This window comes from Callithrix jacchus, chromosome 1 (genome assembly GCF_049354715.1).
Source record: "Callithrix jacchus isolate 240 chromosome 1, calJac240_pri, whole genome shotgun sequence".
NCBI lineage: Eukaryota > Metazoa > Chordata > Mammalia > Primates > Cebidae > Callithrix > Callithrix jacchus.
The window spans coordinates 177,385,748-177,410,257 of record NC_133502.1 but is presented as its reverse complement, the minus strand read 5'-3'; the positions used below and the strand labels follow the sequence as shown (position 1 = coordinate 177,410,257).

General features: G+C 50.5%; 1 protein-coding gene across 5 annotated transcripts; it reads right to left on the bottom strand.

The window, feature by feature from the left end:
* TBC1D13 (TBC1 domain family member 13) lies at positions 1–24,510 on the bottom strand. 5 transcript variants are annotated; one of them, XR_004729688.3, is made up of 13 exons: positions 24,394–24,510; positions 23,381–23,454; positions 21,956–21,996; positions 21,343–21,404; positions 21,090–21,189; positions 20,252–20,334; positions 15,436–15,595; positions 10,133–10,343; positions 9,469–9,632; positions 4,487–4,647; positions 4,302–4,359; positions 2,332–2,474; positions 1–231 (listed from the first exon to the last, which is right to left on the bottom strand). XR_004729688.3 is itself a non-coding variant. In XM_035259687.3 (12 exons), exons 5-12 carry the CDS (start codon positions 21,159–21,161, stop codon positions 2,409–2,411), a joined length of 975 nt encoding a protein of 324 aa, XP_035115578.1. In that variant the 5' UTR covers positions 21,162–21,189; positions 21,343–21,404; positions 21,956–22,070; positions 23,381–23,454; positions 24,394–24,510; the 3' UTR covers positions 1–2,408. The 5 variants fall into 5 exon arrangements, 4 of the variants coding, with proteins under 4 accessions (XP_035115578.1, XP_035115573.1, XP_035115581.1 ...); XM_035259687.3 differs by having other exon boundaries at positions 1–2,474; positions 21,956–22,070; XM_035259682.3 differs by having other exon boundaries at positions 1–2,474.

Here is a 24,510-nt window from a genome sequence, read left to right as displayed (position 1 = left end):
TTGCAAAGAACAAGTGATTTATTGGAGGACAACTCATCATCAATAGCACTGATTCAAAGAACAAAACAGATGAAAAAACAAAAGCAAACGTTCTGACCCTCTGGAGTGAGATCTGCTGAATTCATACAGCTCAATCTGTAAGTGTCCAAGGTCCAGGGAGCAGGTTCTCAAGCAGGAAGCCTCAGGCACTCTGGCTCTGTAGGGACCTCCCCTGGACATCTGCTTGAGAATCTGGAGAAGGGACATTGTTAGGGCAGGTCCTTTCCACAGATGTCCCGCTGGGAGCCCAGCCTAATCAAGACCTGGTCCCTGTGCTCCTGACCTTCATCTCAAGGACAAGGAAAGGGCACTTGACCCAACTCTGCCAGCAAGGTAAATTAGATGGTAATTCAAGTAGTGTGGTCCCAGGAGGGAGGGTGGGGGCAGAGAAGAGCAAATGCATTAGGAGTCCTGGGCAGTGTCTGCTAGGTCCCAGGCAGTGGCCCAAGGTTGTGAAAGGGGTGGAGGAGGGGCTGAATCACCAGCTGACAAGTCCTGGGGAGAGAGTAGCCCAAGCTGGCAGGAAGCAGCATGTCTCTGCCTCATCCTGGAGGTCTTGGGAGTCAGCCCAGCTGTCTTCCCACCCTTACACTCAGTTACAGTACAGAACTCAGAGCCTGCCTGGCCAGGACCTGCTGGATAACCAAGCAGGTCCTAGAATCATAGGGAGAAGAGACTGACTTTGATCTTGGAAAATCAAGAGGATCTTGTCTCCAACTCCTTTCTACCTTCCCACACCCACGCTTCATCCCAGAGCACTTGCCAATGTGCAATACGTAGCCAGGAGTCTGAATAAATAGTCAAAGTCTCCCAATACTGTGCTTTGGGAGAGGAGGAGACAGAAAGGCAGGTACAGAAATCCAAGGAAAAGCCTGGTAGAAGAGCCACCTGAGGAAGCGTTCGTAGCTCACAGCCTGGGCTGGGAGGGCAGAGAGAAGTCCTGCCCACCAGAATCAGTAGGCTCTGGGGGCAGGACGGCTGCTGGGGCCTGGCTCCGCCAGCCAGTCTGGAGGACAAGAGTCCTCACTATGGCACCTGGCTTCTGGACACAAACCTTGCACAGGGAGGGAGGTGAATTGGTGAGAACTGGGAGTGGCCAGCTGCCCCTGCTCAAGGTACACATGCCCCGCCCTGGGGACGGCTCAGGCAGGGGCCAGAGAAGGCCCTGCACCTCCCTCAGCCCACAGTGGGTGGAGGGGCACAGAGAGGCGCAGACACGGCCCTCCTGGAACTGGCAGGACCCACGGCCTTTGAGATCAGCTACCCTGGCCCCAGAGAGGCTTTCTCGGGCCCCACTTGCCCTTTGTGGGACCTTCTCCCATCTTGGGTTGGGATCTGGAAGGCAAGAAAATGACAACTCTTCTGGGTTCTGACCATGGGCAGCTCCTCTTCCTTCTCCCTCCCTGGGCAGAAAGCAGGGGCAGGAGGCTCAAAGCTTTGTCCTTTCTCAGCAGCATTTGGTTTTCAAGATTTCTGCCTTGGGGAATGGGTTCAGAACCCTCTAAGTGAGGCACAGAGGACTCCCTCCCAGTCAAGGGGACCTGGGAGTCCAGGGCTGGGGGATGGGAACATGAGGCAAAGGCCAGGCTTGGCCTCCAGGGGCCTTGCTGGGCCGGTCTCCTCATTCTGTCTCCCAGGCTCAGGGGAGCAGAGGGACGTGGGGAGAGGAGGCGGCTCAGGATAAGGCACCCCAACAGAGAAGGACAAGGAGAATAATGGAGAGGAACCATGGAGCAAGACAGCCCCACGCTAGGAAGGAGGCAGAAGGACACAGGCGGAGAGGTAGACACAGAGAAGGGGAGGTTGGGAGGCCTGGAGGACTGAGACGCTCACACACATGGGGAAGAGACAGCTGGGGACTCGGGCCCATGTCCACACCAACCGAATACAGACAGACACCTGTGGGTAAGACAGACAGTGGGACTCTGCTTTCAGCGTTGCCTTCCCTGTGGAGCAGCCAAAGCGCCCCGCCCAGAAGTGGTTTCTGGCCCACTGGCCAAACACCTCTCCTGACTGGTGCCCAGAAGAAGACCAGAAGCAGGAACCTAGGCTGGGGCGACAGAGCCGAGGCAGGGAGAGGCCCCTGCCAGCCTCCCAGTGCCGGAAGCGGCCCTGGCCCAGGAAGGACAACTTCCCAAGCTCCAGCCCTGCTCAGTATCCTTGGCAAAGAGGCCAGGCTGCAGGGCAGGTGGAGCACTGGGCATAGTGATGGAGGAAGGACAGTGTGCCCCCAGCGGGCGCAGCCTGGGTCTCAGGCCAATCCTGCGGCTTCCCCTCAGGCTGGGTTCTCACGGGTTTGTGTGTGTCCCGGGAGCCAGGGCACAGGGCTCGGTGGCTTCTCTCCCAAACACGGGCCTCTTGCCACTGGGCTACTTTGAGTCTTGGAGCTCCTTCGCCTTCTGCAGGATCCGGCAGACATCTGTGATGGGGTAATCCTGAGCATGGGAAAGGCCAACAATGGCCTCTGAAGCCAGCTACCCCCCTGCCACACCCACACCCTCCCCACTGGGACCCGTCACCATGCTGGATCCTGGGCCTCAGGGGCAGGAGCACGGAATACCAGGCATCCCACACTCCCCAACCCCTAGACCCCTGCTGGCAGCCGATGCTACACCATGCAGCACCAACTCAACCGATCCAAACACGACCACTCCCAGGGTCTCGGCCCTTTCCTCAGGATGAGACCGTGCTGCCTCAGCTCTCCCACTACTGCCACTGAACCCAAACTCCCTCACATGGAGCCAGGGACTGGGCCAGGTAGTGTGTCAGCTCGGAGTCCTCAACGGCCCTGTGAGTGGCTACTGTGATTCTGCCCATTTTCCAGATCAAGTCCATGAAGTTCTAGAAAACCAACTCCAAGAGCCCGGGTGCAGTGGCTCACGCCTGTAATCCCAGCACTTTGGGAGGCTAAAGTGGGCAGATCACCTGAGATCGGGAGTTCCACACCAGCCTGACCAACATGGTGAAAACCCCATCTCTACTAAAGATACAAAAATTAGCTGGATGCGGTGGCACACACCTGTAATCCCAGCCATTTGGGAGGCTGAGGCAGAATTGTTTGAAGCCAGGAGGCAGTGGTTGCACTGCCAGAGATTTTTTCTCTCTCTTTTTTTTTTTTTTGAGACGGAGTTTCGCTCTTGTTACCCAGGCTGGAGTGCAATGGCGCAATCTCGGCTCACCGCAACATCCACCTCCTGGGTTCAGGCAATTCTCCCACCTCAGCATCCTGAGTAGCTGGGATTACAGGTACACGCCACCATGCCCAGCTAATTTTTTGTATTTTTAGTAGAGACAAGGTTTCACCATGTTGACCAGGATGGTCTTGATCTCTTGACCTCATGATCCACCCGCCTCGGCCTCCCAAAGTGCTGGGATTACAGGCTTGAGCCACCGCGCCCGGCTTCCTTTTCTTTTTTACCACCTATTCCAGGAAATCTGCCAGAGGTTTTACCACTGCACTCCAGTATGGGTGACAGACCAAGACTCCAACACACACAAAAAAAACAGTAAGTAAGGCCAGCTGCTGATGAAGAAGCTGAGACACAGAGATGCTGCAACTTGCCTTGGGTCACATGATGAACACAGCAGAGCAAAACTGTGGACCTAAAGCTGTAGGCCCTTGAACCCATATTCTTATTTTTTTGAGACAGAGTCTTGCTCTATCGCCTAGGCTGGAGTGCAGTGGTGCGATCTCGGCTCACCACAACCCCCGCCTCCTGGGTTGAAGCACTTCTCCTGTCGCAGCCTCCCGAGTAGCTGGGAATTACAGATGCATGCCACCATGCCCAGCTAATTTTTGTATTTTTAGTAGAGACGGGGTTTTGCCATGTTAGTAAGGATGGTCTCAAATTCCTGACCTCAGGTGATCCACCCACCTCAGTCACCCAATGTGCTAGAATTACAGACATGAGCCACTACGCCTGGTGAGCCCATGTTCTTAATCACTACACCCTACTCTCCTTCCCTGGGTCTGAGCAGGGCCACTAGCAAGCACGGCCATGTTCTGGGAACCTGCTGTGTCCTAAATGTGAACACCCCTGTCAAGTACACAGTTTAGAGGCCAAGTCACTTGCTCAAGTCCACCCAACACTCCAGGTCAGAGGCAGAACCAGGATTCAAACCCAGATCCAAACCAGGTCTGTCTCAGGGGTCCCTGCTATGCTCCACCACCCCTGCCCAGCCTATTGCAGCGGCTGGTGTGGGCAGATGCCTGGCGAGTCCCGGCCTCATGGCAGTGGCTGGGCCTGCCCCCATCCCATTACCTGCAGCAGCCGCATGTTCACAGTGAAGTCCCCTTCCATCAACTGCTCCCGGATCAGCCTATGAAGAGCAAGCAGCAAAAGGGCTGGGACCTGGGATGCTGTGAGTGCAGGCCCCACCCCCTCCTCCCCTCTGGCTTCTCCAAGGACCGGCCAGGTGAGCTGAGGCTAGCTCATGCTGTACTCACATGAGCATGGCGCAGCAGACGAGGAGGAGGAAGTCAAAGCGGTTGTCATCGGCGAAAAGGGAGTCCCAGATGCGGATGACGTCAGGCAGCAAGAACTCCTGGGACAGCAGTAGCGTCAGCCAGCGGAAGGCGAAGAACTGGGGCTTGATGTTCTGCTCTTGCTGGGGAGAGAGCGTGGAGGTGGGGAGCAGGAGTCCATGTTGGCTGATGGCCACGGAGCACCACAAAATGGGTCAGAATTGAATTCAGAACAGCAGGACCCAGCGCACCAGGTGTGAGCACCAAGGCTGGCACCAGGCTGCCAGACAGCCTCGCTTGGTAAAGGGGCAGAGGCTGTTTCCTGCCAGCCAACATCCTCAGATCTTTTTGTAAGAGAAGCTGGAAACCCAAACCTTTATATAATAATCTCTCCAGATTTATAAAGGATGGTTCAAACTCTTTCAAAACACTCTGCAGATGACAGGGTATGTGGATGTGCAGAGTGACCATCACAGGGCCCTTGCTATAAGCCTGGGCTATGCTTAGCAGGTTAATATGTCCTCTCACTCATTTAATCCACAAATAATTCCACAGGCAATTATTCCCAATACAGACGAGCCCTCTGATCAGCCACAGTGAATATTAATTGAAAAAGTATACTACAAAACAGCAAAAACATAATTCCTTTTATTTTGTTTTAGAGATGAGGTCTCGCTATATTGCCTAGGCTAGAGTGCAGTGGCACATCCGTGGCTCACTGCAGCCTTGACCTCCAGGGCTCCCACCTCAGCCTCCTGAGTAGCTGAGACTACTAGCATGTGCCACCATACCTGGCTAATTTCTTTCTTTTTTTTTTTTTTTGAGACAGAGTTTCACTCTTGTTGCCCGGTCTGGAGAACAGTGGCATGATCTCGGCTTACTGCAACCTCAGCCTCCCAGGTTCAAGTGATTCTCCTGCCTTAGCCTCTCGAGTAGCTGGAATTACAGGTGTGTACCACCACGCCAGGCTAATTTTTTTGTATTTTTAGTAGAGACAAGGTTTCTCCATGTTGGTCAGGCTGGTCTCGAACTCCTGATCTCATGATCCGCCCACCTTGGACTCATGCCTGGCTGCTAATTTCCTTTCAAATTTTTCTGTAGAGACAAGATTTCACTATGTTTCTCAGGATATCTCAACCTCTGTGCTCAAGCAATCCTCCTGCCTCAGTCTCCCAAACTGTTAGGATTACAACTGTGAGACATCACACCCAACCCATATTTGTTTAAAAAGATATGTTTGTGGAACGATCCAAGATGGCCGATCGACAACAGCTCAGGATTGCAGCTCTCAGTCAGAGCGCAGAGAACTAGAGGACGCCACACTTTCAGACAAATTCTGGTCGCTCACAGAGCAGAAGATCCCCAGTGGAGGAACCACACGGGTCGCCAGCGCGACTCTTGTGGCCAGTGCAGCGGCTTTGCCGGCACCTTGGCGTGGCAGCTCTCGGAGCAGAGTAAACAGGGCCGGCTCCCCTTCTGACCGAGGTTTGGAGGACCCACACGGGTCCCCAGCACGACTCCTGAGACTGGCACAGCGGCTGTGACGGCACCTCAGCGCGGTGGCTCTCGGCGCAGAGTAAACGAGACTGGTTCCCCTTCTGACCGAGGTTTGGAGCCCGGGGAAGGCAGAGTCGCCCATTACGGACACAAGAAGGAAGCCAGACAGGAGAATCCTGGGCAGAAAAGCACCATCAGTCTTAACGCCGCTGTTCTGGCCCTGGGAACTAACAACTTGGACGTCCAATCAAGAGACCTAATCTGAAAGTTGGTAATTTCAAAGACGACAGGAGGATAAATTTACAATGATGGGAAGAACCAGCATAAAAAGGCTGAGAATACTCAAAATCAGAACACCTCTCCCTCTAAAGATGATCACAGTTCCACATCAACAATGGAACAAGGCTTGATGGAGAACGAGCGCATCCCAATGACAGAATCACTCTTCAGGGAATGGATAATAAGAAACTTCTGTGAGTTAAAGAACATGTTGTAACCCAACGTAAAGAAACTAGGAACTTTGAAAAAAGGTTTGACGAAATCCTACTGAGAATAGACAACTTAGAGAGGAATATAAGTAAATTAATGGAACTGAAGAATACAATACAGAAACTCTGAGAAGTATGCACAGGTTTAAACACTCGAATTGTTCAAGCAGAAGAAAGGATAACAGAGGTCAAAGTCCACCTTAATAAAAGAAAACAAGACAAGATCAGAGATAAAAGGATAAAAAGGAATGAGCAAAGTCTCCAAGAAATGTGGGACTATGTGAAAAGACCAAATTTACGTTTGATAGGTGTACCTGAATGCGACGGAGAGAATGAATCCAAGCTGGAAAATACCCTTCAGGATATTATTCAGGAAAATTTTCCTGAACTAGCAAAGCAGGTCAATATTTAACCCCAGGTAATACAGAGAACACCACAAAGATATTCCTCAAGAAGAGCAACCCCAAGGCACATAATCGTTAGATTCACCAGGGTTGAAATGAAGGAGAAAATACTAAGGGCAGCCAGAGAGAAAGGTCAGGTTACCCACAAAGGCAAGCCTATCAGACTTACAGCAGATCTCTCGGCAGAAACTCTACAAGCCAGAAGAGAGTGGGGGCCAATATTCAACATCCTCAAAGAACAGAACCTTCAGCCCAGAATTTCATATTCAGCCAAACTAAGCTTCACAACTGAAGGAAAAATAAAATCTTTTATGAACAAGCAAGTACTCAGAGATTTTATTACCACCAGGCCTGCTTTACAAGAGCTTCTGAAAGAGGCATTACACACAGAAACAACCAGTATTAGCCTTACTAAAAATATACCAAAAAGTAAAGAGCACCAACATAAAGAAGAATGACACCAACGAATGGATAAAACAGCCAGTTAACATCAAATGGCAGTAAGCCTAAATTTAAATCGACTAAATCCCCCAATCAAAAGACAAAGCCAAAACCCAATGGCATGTTACATCCGGACCTGTTTCACATGCAAGGATACACAAAGACTCAAAACAAAGGGATGGAGAAAGATTTACCAACCAAATGGAGAGCAAAAATAAATAAATAAATAAATAAATAAAAAGCAGGAGTTGCAATTCTCGTATCGGATAAAATAGATTTTAAAGCAACAAAGATATAGTGGTAAAAGAATCAATACAACAACAAGAGCTAACGATCCTAACACCCAGATACATAGAGACTTAGATTCAATGAGACAGAAAATTAATAAGGATATCAAGGACTCAAACTCAGATCCGGAAAAAGTAAACGTAATAAATATTTATAGAGCTCTCCACTTCAAATACACAAAATATACATTCTTGTCAATACCATATCACACCTACTCATAGGTTTAAATGAAACATTGATTGGCCATTATTAATACCCATTTTTTTTTTTTTTCAGAATAAAGCAGCATTTCCGTTCACCCTCCCTCTCTCTCTTCCTCTTTCTTTCTCTCCTTTACTCATTTTTTTTTCTTTCCTTCTCTCAAAAAAAGAAATCAACTTGTAAACCTCTAGATCCAGGTTGGCAATGTCTCTCTCATTACTTGAATTCCTTCCTTCCTTCCCTTCCCTCCCTCCCTCCCCCACTTCCTCCCTTCCTCCTTCCCTCCCTCCCTGCCTTCCTCCCTTCCTCCTTCCCTCCCTTCCTCCCTTCCTCCTTCCCTCCCTTCCTGCCTTCCTCCTTCCCTCCCTTCCTGCCTTCCTCCTTCCCTCCCTTCCTGCCTTCCTCCCTTCCTCCTTCTCTCCCTTCCTGCCTTCCTCCCTTCCTCCTTCCCTGCCTTCCTCCCTTCCTTCCTTCATCCCTTCCTTCCTCCCTTCCTTCCTTCATCCCTTCCTTCCTCCCTCCCTTCCTCCTTCCCTCCCTTCTTTCCTCCCTCCCTTCCTCCTTCCCTCCCTTCCTGCCTTCCTCTCTTCCTCCTTCCCTCCCTAAAAAAATGAAAAAGATATGTTTGTTCCTGGCAGGGCACAGTGGCTCATGCCTATAATCCCAGCACTTTGGGAGGCTAAGGTGGGCGGATCACTTGAGGTCAGGAATTCAAGACCAGCCTGGCCAACATGGAAAAACCCTATCTCTACTAAAAATACAAAACTAGCTCGGCATGGCAACGTGTGCCTGTAATCCCAGCTGCTGGGGAGGCTGAGGCACGAGAATTGCTTGAACCTGGGAGGTGAAGGTTGCAGTGAGCCAAGATTGCACCACTGCACTCCAGCCTGAGCTGATAGAGTGAGAGTCCTTCTCAAAAAAAAAAGAGAAAAAGACCTGCTTATATATTTTATTTTTCATGAAACTTTTTGTTTACATGTAAATAAATGTTCTCCTTTTGTTTATGAAATAAACATGGAATGCCAGTACAATTTTTAAAATTATATTAATCTTGAAAAATGAAGTTAGGCTGGGCGTGGTGGCTCACGCCTATAATCCCAGCACTTTGGGAGGCCGAGGCGGGTGGATCACAAGGTCAAGAGATCGAGACCATCCTGGTCAACATGGTGAAACCTTGTCTCTACTAAAAATACAAAAAATTAGCTGGGCATGGTGGTGCGTGCCTGTAGTCCCAGCTACTCGGGAGGCTGAGGCATGAGAATTGCCTGAACCCAGGAGACGGAGGTTGCGGTGAGCCGAGATCGCGCCATTGCACTCCAGCCTGGGTAACAAGAGCAAAACTCCGTCTCAAAAAAAAAATGAAGTTAACACTTACCTCAGAAGATTACTAACAGCTTAAGCAATTTAGTTTATGGTAAATGCCCTGCACTATGCCTGGCACACAGTGGGCACCATTCCAACTTTCCCCTTCCCTCCCAGCTTGCTAGGCTCTGACCATCAGCTGCCTCAGCTTATGGGTGAGCATCCCCAGCAGCAGCAGCGGCCACTTTCAATTCCCAGACTCAAGCCAGACCTCACCCAGGGCTGGGATGGCACAGGAACTCTGCCTCCTGTCCCTGCCACCCGCTGTTCCTGGGGTCCTCACCAGTTTCAGGTAGAGCTCCACATCCTTATCTTTCAAGGTGGAGTACACCTTCTCCATCTTGTAAGTGATGCCACACTGTGAGTCATCTAGGCTCTTGATAAAGTTGTCCCGGATCTCAGCCATGAGGTTGGTGAAGCAGAAAAAGGTGTCTGCCTCGGCATGCTCTGGGAAGAGATGCAGGATGGGGGCAGAAGTGGCGCACTCCAAGCCCACCCCATCTCTCACCTACCAGACAACTGCCTCGCTCTGAGCCCCGCCACATTGCCCCATCCTCACAGTCAGGCTCAGTCCTTCCTCTGTCCGTGACCCCTCTCCACCCCCAGGCTAAAGACATCACCTCTTTCTCTTCTCATATCTGGAAACACTTAACATTCACTGAGCAGTTTATTACACACTCCCCTGATGACAATTTGAAAATCATTATTTACATCTTCTAATTTGACTTCCTACATATCCACCTTCTCTATGAGAAATTAAATTACAAATATTAAGAGATCAGTAAACATCTAACATTCTAGAAGATCACAGTTGCGAAGGATCTCAGAGATGATCCAGGCCAACCCCTCATGTGGGAGAAAGAGAATGGAGGCCCAAGAGGGAAAGTGAGCTGCACAGCCTGACACAGGCCAGCAACAAGGGATGTGGGCACCAAGAGCCTTCTTACCTTTCCACTCGCTGTTGGGGTCGGTGGCGAAGGTGTAGTAGAGGGGCCCCACAATCTCATTCATGCCTTGCACGTAAGCGATGCCAGGATTGAGCTTGGCATAGATGAAAAGGATCCGCTCCACCACCTCCCAGTGGGCCTCACAGCCATTGGGCAGCACCTCATACTCATTTAGGGATGATGGTGCAGAGTTCTTGTGTGGGGAGCTCATCTAGGGGAGAAGAGGAGGAGCCAGTCAGGAAGGACAATGTGGGCCAGGTTCGGTGGCTCATGCCTACAATCCCAGCACTTTGGGAGGCTGAGGTGAGAGGATCAGTTGAACCCAGGTGGTCAATGCTGCAGTGAGCCGTGATGACACCATTGCATTCCAGCCTGGGTAACAGAGCAAGACCCTGCCTCAAGGGGGAAAAAAAAGAGGCTGGGCGCCGTGGTTTACACCTATAATCCCAGCACTTTGGGAGGCTGAAGCAGGTGGATCACAAGTCAGGAGTTCGAGACCAGCCTGTCTAGCATGGTGAAACCTCATCTCTAATAAAAATACAAAAATCAGCCGGGCACAGGGGCAGGTGCCTGTAATCCCAGCTACTTAGGAGGCTGAGGCAGAAGAATCACTTGAATCCTGGAGGCGGAGGCTGCAGTGAGCCAAGATCGTGCCATTGCACTCTAGCCTGGACAACAGAGCAAGACTCTGTCTTAAAAGAAGAAAAAAAAGAAAGACACAACATGGGCCAGCCACAACAGCTCATGCCTATAATTACAGCACTTCGGGAGGCCAAGGCAGGAGGATCACTTGAGCCTTAGAGTTTGAGACCAGCCTGGACAACATAGGGAAATTCATCTCTACAAAAAAGGTAAATATTAGCCGAGTGTGATGGCAAGCACCCGTGGTCCCGGCTACTTGGCAGGCGAGAGCAAGAGGATCACTTGAGCCCAGGAGGCTGAGGCTATAGTGAGCTATGATCACACCACTGCACTCCAACCTGGGTGACAGCAAGACACTGTCACACACACACAAGAAAAGGACAGTGTGAAGGAGGACAATGTGTTCTTGCCAGAAATGTAAATGTTCAGTGTTAAGCCCAGACCTATCTAGCATATGGGACATATGCCGGCCAGAGGAACAAGTCAAACGCCACCATGAGGAAACAAGGAGACAAAACCTAGAACATGGAACATTCTACAAGACAACCATCCTAAAACCTAACTTACGGTCATTAAAGTCAGAACGCTGAGGAGTACTACCTAAGAAGGGGCATCCAGGAACTTTCTGGATATGGAAATGTTCTGTATCGTGACTGACTAGCACTTACACAGGTACACACACAAGAAAAAAAAATCTAATCGTACACATAACTGCACGTAAGTTACACTTCAATTTAAAACAAAAACCTTAAATATGTAAAGAAACAGATAACTGCAGACAACTGGCCAAGACACCCCCCTACCCCACCCCCAACAAAGTCTTCTCTGTCCACCAGGTTGGAGTGCAGTGGCAGGATCTCAGCTCACTACAACCTCTGGCTCCCAGGCTGAAGCAATTCTCCTGCCTCAGCCACCCGAGCACCTGGGATTACAGGTGTTCACCACCACGCCCGGATTTTTTTTATTTTGCGTATTTTTAGAAGAGATGGGGTTTCACCATGTTAGTCAGGCTGGTCTCTAACTCCTGACCTCAGGTAATCCGCCCACTTCAGCCTCCCAAAGTACTGGGATTACAGGTGTGAGCCATCACGCCGGGTGAGAATGCACTTATTCTCAGGAGATTCTGCTGAAGTAGTTGGTGGTGAAAGGTCAGGCATCAGCAACTTACTCTCTATATATAATACACACAAATAAAGCAATGTGAAAAATGTTAATAATTGTTACATTTAGATGGAAAGTATACAGATAAACAGTGTACTCTTCTTTCAACTTCTCTGAATGTTTGAATATTTTCATACGAAAAGGTTGAAGGCCAGGCAAAGTGGCTCACACCTGTAATTCCAGCACTTTGGAAAACTGAGGCAGGCGGATCACTTGAGGTCAGGAGTTCAAGACCAGCCTGGCCAAAAATCTCTACTAAAACTACAAAAATTAGCCAGGCCTGGTGGCACATGCCTATGATCCCAGCTAATACTCAGGAGGCTAAGGCATGAGAAGTGCTTGACCCCAGGAGGCAGAAGTAGAGAGCCAAGATTGTGCCACCATACTCCAGCCTGGGCAACAGAGTAAGACTGTCTCAAAAAAAATAAGTTGTAAGTTAAAGAGAACGATCCCTGCTGAAGATTTCCTGTCGGGATCCCTTGGGAACTTTGTAAAGATTCAAATGCCTGGGCCCTGCCCTAGACCTGCTCAGTCAGAAGCTCTACAGGTGAGTGACCCGTATGAGAGAACCCAGGCAGTGACAGTGGATGAGGCCATCCGGGAAACCTAGGTCCTGGAGAAATTAAACCCTCTGTCCCACAACATGTACATGCACATGTATACATACACATGTAGGCATGTTCATACAGAGACACACATCGGTAACACGTACCAAGAGCTTTCTATGTGGCCGACAGTGCTGTACAAGAATTCCTCCATTTAATTCACTGAACAATCTAAAATATTCTCTCCACATCATTTTCAAGATGAGGAAACTGAGGCTCAGAAATGTCGAGCCACTCCTTAAATGTCTACCATTAGGTGGTGGCTTTAGGACTTGAACCTGAACTGGCTGACTCCCAGGACTTGAGGCCAGGCTGCCTCCTGAGGTTGCCCAGGGCTTTCTGCTTTCTAAGAATCTGCACAGCCAGGACCTCATTTCATCCTCTTGGCAACTCAGGCAGGGCAGAAATGATTATGCCCAGTTTATGGTCGAGGAAACAAAGGCCAGGATGTGAGCCTGGTATGACTTGTCCAGAGTCACACAGACGGTCAACTTTAACTCATACTGCCCAGCCATAAACCCAGAGGATTAGGGATAAAGTTTCTGGTGGGTTCTCCGCTACCAGGACCAAACATTAAACTAGGTAACAGTGCTCCTTACACCCAGTTACCACAGTGAAAGGAATGACAGGAGCCAGTCGCCACCCAGCCCTTCAGCCAGGAAATCAACAGCCAAGAGTGCTGCCCACAAAGCCAGCCACATGGTTTTGCCGCCACACAATCTGCACTGCACAGCAGTTCTTCTGGATGCCAAACCCTCACAGGCACATGCAGCCCTGGGATTGGCCATATCTGCCCCTGCCACCCTGTCGGAGCTTCAAAGTCATTCTTAGCTGGGTGTGGTAGCTCATGCCTGTTATCCCAGCACTCTGGGAGGGCCAGGTAGAAGGATCGCTTGAGCTCAGGAGTTCAAGACCAGACTGGGTGACACAGCAAGACTCTGTCTCTATTTTAAAAAAATAAAACGAGCCAGGTGCAGTGGCTCATGCCTATAATCCCAGCACTTTGGGAGGCCAAGACAGGCAGATCAAAACGTCAGGAATTCAAGATCAGCCTGGCCAACGTGGTAAAACCCTGTCTTTAAAAAAAAAAAAGATAAAAAAATAAAACAAACAAACAAGTCATTCCCCAGGGGGAGAAAAACTTCTGCAGTAGTATCTGCCCTATCTTGTTGGAGGCTACACAGAAAGGTTTTTCCATTGATGGAGGACAGTGAAAAGTTTAGGGTAACAAGCCACTATTCCAGGTACCAAAGTAGGGGGTGTAAATTAAGAAATAAGGTAATATACTTGTTTGACTACAAGCAGCTTTGCAGAGAGACAGGAATCTATTAAAAGTTGGGGGGTCCTGGCCAGGTGCGGTGGCTCACACCTGTAATCCCAGCACTTCGAGAGGCCCAGGCGGGTGCATAATGAGGTTAAGAGATCGAGACCATCCTGACCATCATGGTGAAACCCCATCTCTACTAAAAATACAAAATTAGCTGGCCATGGTGGTATGCGCCTGTAGTCCCAGCTACTTGGGAGGCTGAGGCAGGAGAATCACTTGAACCCAGGAGGCGGAGGTTGCAGTGAGCTGAGATTGCTCCACTGAACTCCAGCCTGATGACAGAGTGAGACTCTGTCTCAAAAAAAAAAAGTTGGGTGTCCTATCAGTTTCACCCTGAGTCACTCAGATCCAGCCCTGCTGCATCCCTGCCCCCCACCACCTCTTGCCTAGACAACTGCAGTGGCCTCCCAGGTAGCCTCCCTACTGCCACTCCTGTATCTCCACAGTGACTAAAGCTGACATAAGCAGACATGAATCACGTCGCTGCCGTGCTCACATTGCTATAAAGGTGTCTCCCTGCCCCTCAGGACAAAGGCCTCACATGCCCTCACCAGCACCAACCTCTTCCCTCACTCTCTGCTTCTAGCCACCATGGCCTCCCCAACTAAGAACCCACCACGTTTTCTCCCGCTGAGGACTTTAGCACATGTCCTCCTCTCCACCTGGAATGCTCTCTTCTTGTTTTTTGTTCTCAAGACAGGGTGACAGGGTCTTGCTCTGTTGCCCAGGGTGGAGTGTAGTGGTACGATCTGGACTCACTGCAACCTCTGTCTCCCAGGTTCAAGTGATGTTCCCATCTCAGCCTCCTGAATAGCTGGGATTACAGGCGCCTGCCACCACACCCAGCTAATTTTGTATTTTTAGTAGAGATGAGGTTTCACCATGTTGGCCGGGCCGGTCTCGAACTCCCAACCTCAGGTAATCTGCCCCCGCTTGGCCCTCCAAAGTGCTGAGATTGTAAACGTGAGCCACCATGCCCTGCCAATTTTTTTTTTTTTGAGACAGAGTCTCACTCTGTCGCCCAGTGGCAACATCTTGGCTCACTGCAACCTCTGTCTCCCAGGTTCAAGTGATTCTCCTGCCTCAGCCTCCTGAGTAGCTGATATTACAGGCACGTGCAACCATGCCCAGCTGATTTTTATATTTTCTGTAGAGACAGGGTTTCACCACATTGCCCAGGCTGGTCTTGAACTCCTGGGCTCAAGCAATCCTTTTGCCTCAGCCTCCCAAAATGCTCATTACAGCATGAGCCACCACACCCAGCTCTGTCACACTTTCTTACTTTGTAATGACTTTCTCAGAGCCATCCCCACTGTAAGACTAAGAAGCCTGGCTCATTTACCCACTGGGATGCAGAACCCTCCCTGGCAGCCATTATACCCAAATGGACACAGCTGATCACTGCCACCAACTTTCAGAGAGCACCCAAGGATCTGGCAGCATCAGGGTTGCTCTGGGTAACTGTCAGGCAGATGGTCATGGCCCCATGCCTTGTGGCCAGGAGTTTAAGAGAAAAACGAAAGAAAAGACTATCGGGGGAGTCCTGGGGACCCCAGGTTGGTGCTCACATTTGTGACCCCACTCCGGTTCCGGGCCACCGTCTGAGATTTCAGTGTCGTCTGTTCCACTCGCTTACGAAGGGTTTCAAACTCATTCTGGGGGTCCAGGATGAGGAGACAAGGGTACTCAGTGGCCCTCTGGAAGAAGGAAATGTCTGGGCACAACCTCCTGTCAAGAGGAAATAGCAAAGAATCATGTTACTCAGGGTTGAGGTTTTGGTCATTTCATCAGCACCCTGCTACCAAGAGACCCCAAGAATCTGCAAAAGCATTGTTTGTTTGTTTGTTTTCCTGAGACTGAGTCTCACTCTGTCACCAAGCTGGAGTACAGTGGCACAATCTTGGCTCACTGCAACCTACGACAGATATTTCATCTGTCAACCTCTGGTTCAAGTGATTCTCCTGCCTCAGCCTCCCAAATAGCTGTGATTACAGGCATGTGTAACCATGCCCAGCTAATTTTTTTATTTTTAGTAGAGATGAGGTTTCACCACAGTGGCCACGATGGTCCTGATCTCCTGATCTTGTGATAAACCTGCCTCAGCCCCACAAAGTGCTGGGATTACAGGTGTGAGCCACAGCACCCTGCTGCAGTTTGTTTTTAATTACAGTATTTTGAATCACCTGATGTCAGGAGTTCAAGACCAGCCCAGCCAACATGGTAAACCCCGTCTCTATTAAAGAATACAAAAATTGGCTGGGCACAGTGGCTCACACCTGAAATCCCAACACTTTGGGAGGCCAAAGTGGGCGGATCACCTGAGGTCAAGACCAACCTGACCAACATGGAGAAACCCTGTCTCTATTAAAGAAAAATACCAAATTAGCCAGATATGGTGGCACATGTCTGTAATCCCAGCTACTTGGGAGGCTGAAGCAGGAAAATTGCTTCGCTTGAATCAGGAGATAGAGGTTGCAGTGAGCCGAGATCATGCCATTGCATTCCAGCCTGGGCAACAAGAATGAAACTCCGTCTCAAAACAAAAACAAAAATAGAAAAATCAGCCAGATGCAGTGGTGGGTGCCTGTAATCCCAGCTACTAGGGAGGCTGAGGCAGGAGAATTGCTTGAGCTCGGCAAGTGGAGGTTGCAGTGAGCCAAGATTGTGCCACTGAACTCCAGCCTGGGCAACAGAGTGGACTCCATCTCAAAAAAAAATAACAACAATTACAACATTTTATTTTAAAAACAATACAGTTTTTTAAAAAGCAGTAGTCAGGCTGGGCACAGTGGCTCATAACTGTAATCCCAGCACTTTGGGAGGCTAAGGCGGGAGGATCACCTGAGGTCGGGAGTTAGAGACCAGCCTGACCAACATGGAGAAACCCTGTCTCTATTAAAAATGCAAAATTAGCTGGGTGTGGTGGCACATGCCTGTAATCCCAGCTACTCAGGAGGCTGAGGCAGGAGAATCGCTTGAACCTGGGAGACGGAGGTTTCGGTGAGCCAAGATCACACCATTGCACTCCAGCCTGGGCAACAAGAGTGAAACTCCAACTCAAAAAAAAAAAAAAAAAAAAAAAGCCAGGTGTGGTGGCTCACACCTGTAATCCCAGCACTTTGGGAGGCTAAGGCGAGCGGATGACCTGAGGTCTGACCAGAACTCAGGTTTTCCTGCTTCAGCCTACTGAGCAGGAAAAATGCCTGGCTAATTTGGTATTTTTTTTTAGTAGAGACATGGTTTCTCCATATTGGTAAGGCTGGTCTCAAACTCCTGACCTCAGGTGATCCACCTGTCTTGGCCTATGTCTCGCTCTATCGCCCAGGATGGAGTGCAGTGGCGCAATCTCGGCTCACTGCAACCTCCACTTGCCGAGTTCAGTTCAAGACCAGCCTGACCAACCTGGATAAATCCCATCTCTACGAAAAATATAAAATTAGCTGGGCGTGGTGGCACATGCCTGTTAATCCCAGCTACTCAGGAGGCTGAGGCAGGAGAATCGCTTGAGCCCAGGAGGCGGAGGTTGCAGTGAACTGCGATCACACCATTGCACTCCAGACTGGGCAACAAGAGCAAAACTCCGTCTCAAAAAAAAAAAAGTAGTAGTCATTGTATATGTATACATACCCACATTTTATGCATATTTGCAAATAGATACATACTTTTTTTAAAAAAGGGTCTTTATGGTCATACGACCTAACTCCTCTTTTAAACTCCAAACATCCTTCCATGTAAAAATATTTATCTAGGCCAGACACAGTGGCTCACGATTGTAATACCAGCACTCTGGGAGGCTAAGAGGCAGGAAGATCACTTGAGCCTGGGAGTTCAAGGCTACGGTGAGCTGAGATGGAGCTGATGTACTCCAGTCCAGCCTGGGCAACAGAGCAAGACCCTATTTCCAAAAAAAAAAAATTACCTAACATGTACAAACACAGTGTGGTTTGTAGTAGCAAAAGAGGTTTGGTTCCATACGGTACACACTGTACAAAAGAATATTATAGAGCTGACCTGGAAAGATGTTCAAGACAGAATGAGAAAAAAAAAAAAGACAGAGTGAGAGGGAAAAGAAGTTGGGAAACAGTATCTAGAATGTTATCAAGTTTTAAAAATGTATCTAATGCAGTACATGGACATTATTCAGGCCTCTTGTACTTAGCATATTGCAAACCTGCCTCTAGAAGCACCAAAGGACGTGCTACCATCACTACTCATGTAAAACAGAACCTGGCCAGGCATGGTGGCTTATGCCTGTAATCCTAGCACTTTGGAATCACTTGAGGTGGATCACTTGAGGTCAGGAGTTCGAGACCAGCCTGGGCAACTTGTGAAACCCTGTTTCTACTAAAAATACAAAAATTAGATGTCGTGGCACATGCCTATAGTCCCAGCTACTAGGGAGGCTGAGATAGGAGAATGGCTTGAACCTGGGAGGCAGACATTGCAGTGAGCCAAGATCACGCCACTACACTCAAAACAAAAACAAAACAAAACAAAAAAAACTGGAACCTATGTCCCCAGGTCGCGGCGTGGTTCTTGATTTGAACACAGCCATCAGAAGACCTCATGAGGGTAAATGCTGCACCAACCCCAGTCTGAGAGCACAAGAGTCAGTCCCCCATTTCTCCTGCAGCCTAAGTTGCCCTGTGCAGGGGCTACCTGGGGCCACCTGAAGATGAGCCTGGGCCAAGAAGCAACACCCAAGGTGTCAATGGCGAAGAGGACCCTGCTCCCAACTTTACCCTGCACCTTCCCCTGCCACAGGGCGCTCTTGTGTGCTTTGCCGAAGCCCAGCAGACTCCTCTACTCAGCTTGCTGCCTCCCTGCCGTTGCCTCCTCTTTCACATCTCATGCTGAGCCCCTCCCTGGAAAGGCTTTCCTTGACACCCCCAAAGGAAAACGAGGCCTCCCTCTGATTCTCTAAAAGCACCAGTTTTTCCCACCTTCACAGCATTGACAATATTTGCAATTACATATCTGTTTCCAGGTTTGATATATGTCCCCTGACTTACACCGGAAGCTCTTGGAGGGCAGAGACTGTTTCCTTGCTGCTCACTCCTAAACCCCTCCTGACAGGCACTCGGCCATTCCTTGAGAAGGAGCTGAATGGAGGGCACCTGTGCTGGTGCAAACTGACTTGGGAACCTGAGAGCTGCCCGTTGGAGATTCTGAAGGGTCACTGTGTGGGACAAAGTGCCAGCTTGTCCTGCATTACCAAGCACCAGGGGTGCCAGGCAAACTGTTGTAGAAGGAACAGGATAAGCTCTCAGGACCTTTCTTTGATGGAGATCTGATCATTCTAAGTGCTCCACATGTGCTAACACCAGCACAACAGTCCCACATATCTGTGGAGACCCAGCCCGTTCTGTGACCTTACCCTGAACCACCTTACTCCTACTTCACAGATAAAGACAGTAATGATCAGAGGGTGTGAGTCACTTGCCCAAGGTCACACAGCTAACAACTGGTAAAGGTGGAATGGAAACCAGGCAAATGAACTCCAGAACCCAAGCCCTTGGCCACTCCACCAACCTGTGGACAAGGCCTGCCTCCTAGTTCCTCACCTAGCCCCACACACTGCCAGACTTCCCAGCCTGATAGGGCCAGAGAGCCAGCATCTCCACATTTCTTTACCAAGTGGAAAAGCAGGCACACATCGTAGCTCACAGTTTTAAAACCTGTGTATCTGACCCTGTCACTCCTTTGCTTAAAACCTTCGCATGGTTGCTTTATGCTCTTAGAATCAAGTCCCAGGTTGGGCCCCTATCTCTCACCCCGGCCTTGGCATTGTTCCTCAAATGTGGCATGCTCTGCGAGCTCTCTGGGCCTTGCCAAGGGCAGTTCCCTGACCAATTCGGCCTTTGCAGTACTCTTTCCCTTCTGATTCATAAGCTGAATCACTGCTTCTCAGCTGAGGTTTCCCCAAACCCCCTCAACTTTTCCTTCAAGAGCATTTACCACGAATGCCATGCGCTAAGATCTAATGGGCTGAATGTCTGCCTTGCCATCTTCCCTTCTATGTTCTCAGATCCTTAAGGAGAAGGAACATACCAGTCTACTGAGTGCTCAACCCTTAGCTTAGTGCTAAGCCTGGCATACAGGAGGGGCTCAATACTGTTGAATAAATGTCAGATGAATCCATACATGCCTGGGGTACAAATGAAACTACAGCTAAGGACCACCAGGCACATGCAAGCACAGACTCCCTCGCCAGCCTCATTCTCAACCTATCATCAACAGGGCCTGGGCCCAACCGCTGGGACAATTCACCAGCAGCTCCGCCAACACCCACCTGTGGGCCCGGCCTGCAAAAGGAAAAGACAGAGCTGCAGAAACCCCCAGAAGTCCCATGGGCCAGCTCCCAGCCCCAGGCGCCCTGCCTACCGGACATCTTTGTCGATCTGCAGCAGCACCTCGTTGTCCTTGAAGTACGTGTTCCACCGACTGTCAGGGTTGGGGTTGAGTGGCTGTGGAGAGAAATGAAGATGCTTGGTCCAAGGCCCAGATAGGCCCTGGGGCCAGATGCTATCCTGGAGACCTAAGCAGTGGTCTTCTGCAACAATCCCACCACACACTGAGGTGTGGCCCTGACACCACCTGCGAGCCAGCACAGGCCTTCCCACAGCCTCCTGAGTCCCATTCAAACTCCACAGCCAGGAGCCCAGCCTAGCAGCCTGCTCTGAGTACATCCCTGCTGGGCAGAAACTCTGATCCTTTTCTGTCCATTTCTCTAGCTTGAGAACTCTGCATATAACAGGTGCTCAGCAATGTTTGCTTGCTGAATGAATGAATGTTCTATCATTAGGTTTCTTCAGCTCTCATTTGTCAATGTTCTGAGTCATCAATTCCTATCTGTGAGTCTGGGCCTGAGGCCCATCCATTTCTTTCTCCCACGCTGTGAAGCCCAGGAAGGAGCTCAGCATTTGAGGAGATAACAAGGCTTCCTTGTAGCCACAGAGGGCAGCCTAGCCTCCTTCCTGCCCTGCTCCAACTTTCTTCAAGGAACAGGGATGAGGGTTGAAAGAGACCATGACCTAAGAGCACCTGAGCCCAGGGCCCCCCCAAGCTTAGTAACCTCAGGCAGAAAGGAGGAACTGGGAGGTCCAGAGGGGACTGACAGCAGATGCACCTCTCCTCTGGCACGCAGGAGACCTGGCCTGCTCCAAGGCGACAACTCCTTCACATTCTGTATCCCAGGTCTCTGCTGCCAACCCCTACTCACATGGTCCTCAAAAGTCACATCCTCCCTGGACACACCCATGTTGGCCTTGGCAATGCCAGGCTGGATGATCATTTCCCTCAGGAACTGGGCATACAGCTCCCTGCAGGAGACAAGCAAGAAGGATGAATCCTGACAGTCCTGCTCAGGGAGCCCAGGCCAGAGCAGCAGCCGCAGGAGAAAGGACGGCCCCAGCAGCATGGGCTCCGCCAGATGCAAGGGCCCTCTTGTCACCGCCCTTTCACGGGGGTCTCACCTCTGCTTGGCCAGGACAGAGGTCCATGAGGCTCTCTCCAAGGGAAGGTAGTTCAAGAGAATCTGAACAGAGGGAGAGAGGCAAAGCTCTGGTGACCCTCCCGCACCAACGCTGGACTCTGTGGGGCTGACAGGCCTCAAGAAAAACATCTCATAAAGTCCCAAGAAAGACAAGACGGGCTGAAACCCAGGAATGCCAGCATGAGCTAGGGGTAGCCTCTCCCTTCCTCCCCACTGCTTTTCCTCACTCACACTCTTCCACATGATCATCAGACCCTGTGCTCAAAAGGGCTGGAAACCAAGACACTGGGCCTCCAGGGCCACTGGAGCTAGGAGCTTTGTCCCTTTGCTTTGTCCCAGCAAGCATGACTTTTGCTGGACTTCATGGGCCAGGAAGCAGAGGCCTTCATTGGTGGCATTACAAAGTGTCCCATCCCCAAGGGGATCCCAGAGAGGACACCAAGAGGAACAGAAAATCCAGAACTTCCCAGAAAAGCTCCCTCAGACAAGCAAGGAAAGGTGTAGAACAGACAGGGGCCAGGGGTGGGGGCAGCCCATGCAGGAAAACCCAGGGACTCTCAGCAGAGCAGAGGCCCCACCCCAGGCACACCCACCTTCCAGCAGAGGCACCGCAGTCCGCCCTCACAGGGGATGCCTGTGGATACAGCAGGCAAAGGTCACGCCCCAAGCCAGAGTTCCAGAACCCCCAGCCCTTCACCGTGGAGCCAGCTGGCGAGAAGTAGAGTGGGCAAAAAGTTTTTCCTCAAGAATCATTTACCCCAGAAAGAGTACTAAACTGGATAGTTTTTGTTTTGTTTTTGAGACAGTCTCTCTGTCACCCAGGCTGGAGTGCAATGGCGTAATCTCAGCTCACTGCAGCCTCTGCCTCTGGGTTTCAGCGATTCTCCTGCCTCAGCCTCCCAGGTAGCTGGGATTACAGGTATGCACCACACCACTACGCCCAGCTAACTTTTGTATTTTTAGCAGGGATGAGGTTTCACCATGTTGGCCAGGCTGGGCTTGAACTCCTGACCTCAGGTGATCTGGCCGTCCTGGTCTCCCAAAGTGCTAGGATTATGGGTGTGAGCCACCGGGCCTGGCCTAGACTGGATGTTAATTCTTTTTTTTTTTGGAGACAGTCTTGCTCTGTTGCCCAGGCTGACTGCAGTGGCCTGATCTCTGCCCACTGCAACCTCCGCTTCCCTGGCTCCAATGATTCTCCTACCTCAGCCTCCCAAGTAGCTGGGATTACAGGCGAGTGCCACCTTGCCCAGCTACATTTTTGTATTTTTCGTAGAGACTGGTTTTCACCATGTTGGTCAGGCTGTTCTCCAACTCCTGACCTCAGGTGATCCACCTGCCTCAGCCTCCCAAAGTGCTGGGATTACAGGCGTGAGCCACCGCGCCTAGCCAGAAGTTCTTGCTGGCAAATTTACAGGGGCAAAGAAGTGTCAAGAAGCTACACAGAGGACTTTGGGACATTTTTTTAAAAAGAGAGTTACCTCTGTGCTAGTTGGAGCAGTCTAACACTGCTAAGGATCAGCTCCTTAAATCCAGTGTCCCAAGGTTAACATTTCACCACTAACCAAAGTTTACTGCTGCTTTAGTCAGCTTAGACCCCAAGCCAGGGAGAGAACCAGGAACCACCCTGCAGTTAACCAAACTCCCCAACACAGGAAGTTGGCTACGGAATAAGGAAAGAAGGTCCTGGGCTCCTCACCCCCCCACTCTCATGCTCCATTCTCCAGTCTCCAGTCCTGTCTACTCTCAGGAATCTAGCACCTCCTGTGGAAGACCTAAGGGCAAGACAAGCTAGGTGTGGCCACGGCCCCTCTGAGAAATCCCTCCAAGCTCACAGCAATGGCTTGTTCAGTTCTACAGACTCTGGAGAAGACCCCAAGAATCTACATGCAATTTCCTTCCATGGCCCCAGCCCCCAGTAGCTGGGCCCCAGAGCTGACCAGGTGTGGCCTTGGGCACCTCCCCCTAGCCACAGGGCTGCTCTAGGGAAACCCTGAAAATACAGAATGGCCTCTTACCACTAAAGCTGAGTTCCCGAAGCTTTTCCAATGCAATTGACGGCTCCTTCAGGACATCCTGGAAATCTGCAATTCTAGAAGAGGAGACAGGAAGGCAAATGAAGCTCAGCTTATATCTGCTCAGTGAGAGCAACAGCCCTCAGCAGACCAGCGGTTTCCAACCTGTGCCTCTGTGCCCTTTAGGACATAAAAATCACACAGCTTAGTCAAGGTCCTCACCAAAACGCTTTGGGGAACAACAGAACTATATTTCACTTCTTCTGTACACCCAGAAACACAGAATGCCAGGGAAGAAACTTGAAAGATATTCTTGTCTAGAAGTTCCCAAATGAGGACCATAAAATTTGACACTTTCCAACAGTCTAACATTTAGTGAGCTGACATTTACTGGGCACTTCCTGCCAGCCAGGCCAGGTCCACAGCACAGCCACCATCTGAACTCCTTGGACCTCAAGAACCAAGAGTAATTTGATCTGCAGACAATGGACCAGTGCAAGATGAACACAGCTCTCCATGGTCACAAATATAACCATTACAAGACCTCTGGGCCTGCCAGAAGCAAAGGACAAAGGGTTTTAAAAACACGACCTGGAGGAAAACTGAAGAATGTGCAAAATTCAGCCAATGCTGCAGGATCTGGCCTGGGGGAGGGGACAGACTGGAAAATGCAAGTCTCTAACAATCCTGGTAAGAAAAAGGCACGGGGACGGAGTGTACTAGAAGAGAGTCCTGGAGCAGGAGGCTAAAAAGGGGAAAAGGGATGGGGACGGGGCATGGGGGTCTGAATGAGGAAGACTCAGGGGAAGGGGGAAACCAGGGGTCCAGGATGAGGGAGGCAGGAGTGACACCAGGGGCAGGAGAGGGGCCGCCGCTAGGTCCTTCCTGCAACCCACAGGCAATGAGGTTAGGTGGACGCCGGAGACCCTTTGCCGGGGGGGGTCTGCCAATTCCTGGCCACACCCCGCGCTTCCCCCTTCTGGCACAAGAGGCACCTTGGCCCCTTGGCCCCTTACCGGCTCTTGTGCAGACTCGACATGGTGTTGACTTCCGGACCCCCAGCCGCCTCCGCCGCCTGCGCCTCTGCCGCTTGCGCCGCCGCCACCGCCCCCCAGGGACGCGGGGCTCTGGGC

Excerpts from the sequence above, each read along its gene's own strand:
- TBC1D13 (XM_035259682.3), bottom strand. The coding sequence starts at position 24,416 with ATGTCGAGTCTGCACAAGAGCCG. Across the intron at positions 15,596-20,251 it reads CAGATCGACAAAGATGTCCG|GAGGTTGTGCCCAGACATTT; the intron begins GTAGGCAGGGCG and ends TCCTCTTGACAG. Across the intron at positions 2,475-4,301 it reads TGAACATGCGGCTGCTGCAG|GATTACCCCATCACAGATGT; the intron begins GTAATGGGATGG and ends TCCCATGCTCAG.